At 39.0% G+C, this 3,832-nt stretch overlaps 1 protein-coding gene across 1 annotated transcript in view; it reads right to left on the bottom strand.

Moving 5' to 3' along the window:
- Positions 1-1,936: 1,936 nt before the first annotated feature.
- LOC101859501 overlaps positions 1,937-3,832 on the bottom strand; it is a 7,252-nt gene continuing 5,356 nt past the window's right edge. The window contains exon 4 of the mRNA XM_005104587.3: positions 1,937-2,198. Within this exon, the coding sequence (XP_005104644.1) occupies positions 2,017-2,198 (182 nt within the window). The 3' untranslated portion in view covers positions 1,937-2,016. The remainder of the gene's footprint in view (positions 2,199-3,832) is intronic.

The raw sequence follows: 3,832 nt of genomic DNA, 5'->3' as shown, positions 1-3,832 counted from the left end.
CTGTGGAGCTGGCCTACCATAGAAAACTGCATCTCCCCTCGACGCTTAACGGCAACAGAGGATGAAAAAGTAAATGTAAAACAGTAAAAGGTAAGTAAGCTCTGGGTCTACCCCTGCCTCGTTTGCCCTCAGTTTTGCCAGCGAGAGCTAGATGTTCTAAACTAGACAATTGTCCCCGAAACGGCATTGAACTTTTCCAGAATGTTTTTATCAGGGAGCGGCCTAGGTGAGCTTCTTCAAGTAGGCCTACTGCCTCATTTGATTTCTTTTCCTTCCAAGAAATTCTCAGCACTCTTTAAAGAAACCACAGTTCTATTGCTATAGAGTTATTTTATTATCACTGTCTTTGGTGATTGTTCAGCATTCAGAGCCGCGTAGAACAGTTGACCACACAGCATTTTAATTTTTATCCTCAGGAAATCCAGCTTGGGACAAACCCGTTTTTTTTTCTCTAAGCCCTTCGTATTTATTTAGTGGACGTTGAGACTTTCCTCAGGAAAAATGTCATCGTTAACTCACTTAAGACGTACATTCAGGTTTTCCGGCAACGCTTAGTTACGTAAGTACTTAATTGGTATATAGTGGGTTAACCCCTATGAATTTCATCGAGCGTCAACGAATCAAAGAGTGCTCTCGTGGCCTAGAGGTTAAAGTGTTCGCCTCTCATTCAAAGGTCCCGGGTTCGAATCCGCGTAGCGACCGATAAATTTTCTTCTCTAAAAATTATTTCCTTTCCCCTGCTTTCCTGCTCTCGCAATGTTCTGTCGTCTGCTTTCGTCTCCTCTTTCTCCCCCCCACTCCCTCATCTCCTTTGCCCCCTCCTCTGGGCTCCTGACTGACTCTTTCTGCAGCTTTTCTACTGCTTCTCCTTGGCTCCGTCTTACTGCTGTCTTTCTGCCACACCCCTGATCTTCTGGTAGGAAAGATCTACACCTAGCCTTCTCGGACAAGAGCGATGAATCTCGGAGATCCTGTGTGTAAGTTGCGCACGTTACAGATCCTTTGGTTGTCTAAAATCGATAAGAGTAGGCTTCGGCCGCCACCCGTGCAAAATCACAATTTTCTACCCACTGAAAATGTTTAGTGTGACCCGCGCGCTCATATGACCTTATGCTGTTGCGAGCGCCGTAAAGAACTTACCTTTTTTTTGGTAAGTGTTTTAAAGCGCTCGCAACTGCCATTATTGGTTATAGCCTTAAAGCCTCTTCATTTGTCTTATTTTATTCTTTAAAATTTTTTTTTTTTAACAAAAGAACCATGCATCTGTCTGGAACAGAAGTCGAGATATTTATGATTGAAGGAGGTGGGGGTCACATAGTGTCAGGGTAGAATTAGCGCGGATTCCTCATTGATTCTCAGCCTCACGGAGTATTGCCTAGTACTGATCTTCAATATACCGGAGAATGTTTTTATCGAGTTTCCCGATCTTTCTGCTGGGACGTTGTATCCTTTCCATCTCTCGCTGATGAAGCCCGCCTCCTGAATGATCTACAGTTTGCTGAAGGGAGCGTAAAAATGATATTTACATTTTTTTACAGAAGAAAAAAAAGCCCCTGCTATATTTTAAAAAACACGTAAATTTCAATATCAATTGGAAGATCAAATCCAAAATCACAGACAATCAAACGGACTTTCTGTTTATTAGACGCAAGGAACAAAAAAATAAAACAAAATAAAGACAAAAGAATAAGAACCCCCCCCCCCCACACCACACAAATCAAGTACATGTATTATTATTATTATTATCATCATTATTATTATTATTATTATTATTATTATTATTATTATTATTATTATTATTATTATTATTATTATTATTATTATTGTTATTATTATTATTATGATTATTATTATTATTCATTATTATTATTATTATTATTACTATTAATGAGTATTATTATTATTATTATTATTATTATTATTATAATAATTATTATTATTATTATTATTATTATAGAACGCCAACGGTCGTTATTGGAAGACCCCCGCTGTTAGCTTTCTGCCGCGGATTCCTCATTAATTCTGGGCCTCATGGAGTAATTCCTGGTACTGCTCTTCCGTGTACTGGCACGAGCATTGGTACCCGCCCCTCCCCACAACTCTAGCGCACGAGCAATGATAGTACTTGTATGTGCCCAGGGCCATTTTGGAAATTGCCTGACTGTCGTACGGGAGATCTCTCCCGAAAGTGGAGCAGCCTGGGGATACACACACAGTACACATAAAGGTACAATCTACACGCATATATATTGTTGATAAAATCTACACGCATATACATTGTTGATAAAATCTACACAATTTAACATAAAAGTAAAATCTACACACATATACATTGTTGATAAAATCTACACACATACACATTGTTGATAAAATCTACACCCTCAAACATAAAGGTAAAATCTACTCACACATACATTGTTCATAAAAATCTACAGGCATACACATTTTAAAAATAAAAATCTTCAAACATACATATTGTTTATAAAATCTACAAACATACACATTGTTTATAAAAATCTACACGCTTAAACATAAAGGTAAAATCTGCACACACACATTGATTATAAAAACCTATAGGCATACTCATTTTTTAAATAAAAATCTACACACATAATATACATTGTTAATAAAAATCTGCAGACAGATGTATTGATTATAAAATCTACACACAGATGTATTGATTATAAAATCTACACACAGATGTATTGATTATTAAATCTACACACAGATGTATTGATTATAAAATCTACACACCACACACATAATAATATAATCTGGTGAAAATGGTGAAATGATATGGGAGAGAGAGAGAGAGAGAGAGAGAGAGAGAGAGAGAGAGAGAGAGAGAGAGAGAGAGAGAGAGAGAGAGAGAGAGAGAGAGAGAGAGAGAGAGAGAGAGAGAGAGAGAGAGAGAGAGAGAGAGAGAGAGAGAGAGAGAGAGAGAGAGAGGGAGGATCACTATTGTAACTATGTGAAAATGGTGAAATGGTATACGTTTAACGCCTCCATCACCACTATTAGGTTATTTCAGAGTGGGATATTCGTGTAAAGTGCCTTTCCCAAGGACACAACGTCCGACCAAGCTGAGGCTCGAAACCCCGAACCTGCAATCTCACGGTTACGAGTCCGGTGGCCTAACCATTAGAGCTGGGCGGCAAGGTTCCCGATTATTGAAAGCTAGGAATCGTAGGAATCGACCCCGAACCCAATTACTTACTTTTTAATGATGTGATTTCTTCTAGTGGTTACCTGGTTAGCTCCGAACATCTTCAGGATTTAGGATAACCTTGATTTCGAAATACCCCGAAGCATCAACTTCTATTTTTCAAAAAAAAAATTCTTTAAAAAAAGAGAAGATTTTAATGATAAAAGTAACTGGTAACCGTTGGTTTACGTAAAAAGGAGACGGAATTTTACTTCCGTAGTAGTAGTATTAATCGTGGGAATCGGTTCCGGAATCGACTCTTCGCACAGCTCTACAGTAACCATAGGCTAACGATGCCTAATAAAATCTACATTTTAATGAGATCTACACACTACACACATAAACATAGTTTATGAAATCTACATACTGCACACACGAACGCTGCTTCTAAAATCTACAGACATAAACATTTTTTAAAATAAACCCCATCCCATCCCATCCCCTTCCCTTCCCATCCCATCCCATCCCGCCCAACCCCATCCCATGTTTATCGTAAGCCCGTGGTGAATAAACTCATCCCATCCCACCCAACCCCATCCCATCTCATCCCATCACATCTTTATCGTAAGCCCGTGGTGAATGAACTCACGCCACCCCACGCCACCCCATCCCATTCCATCCCACCCC

Source organism: Aplysia californica, unplaced genomic scaffold (assembly GCF_000002075.1).
Source record: "Aplysia californica isolate F4 #8 unplaced genomic scaffold, AplCal3.0 scaffold00427, whole genome shotgun sequence".
Classification (NCBI taxonomy): Eukaryota; Metazoa; Mollusca; class Gastropoda; order Aplysiida; family Aplysiidae; genus Aplysia; species Aplysia californica.
Note: the sequence above shows the minus strand (reverse complement) of the source record. Positions and strands in the feature narration are given on the sequence as shown.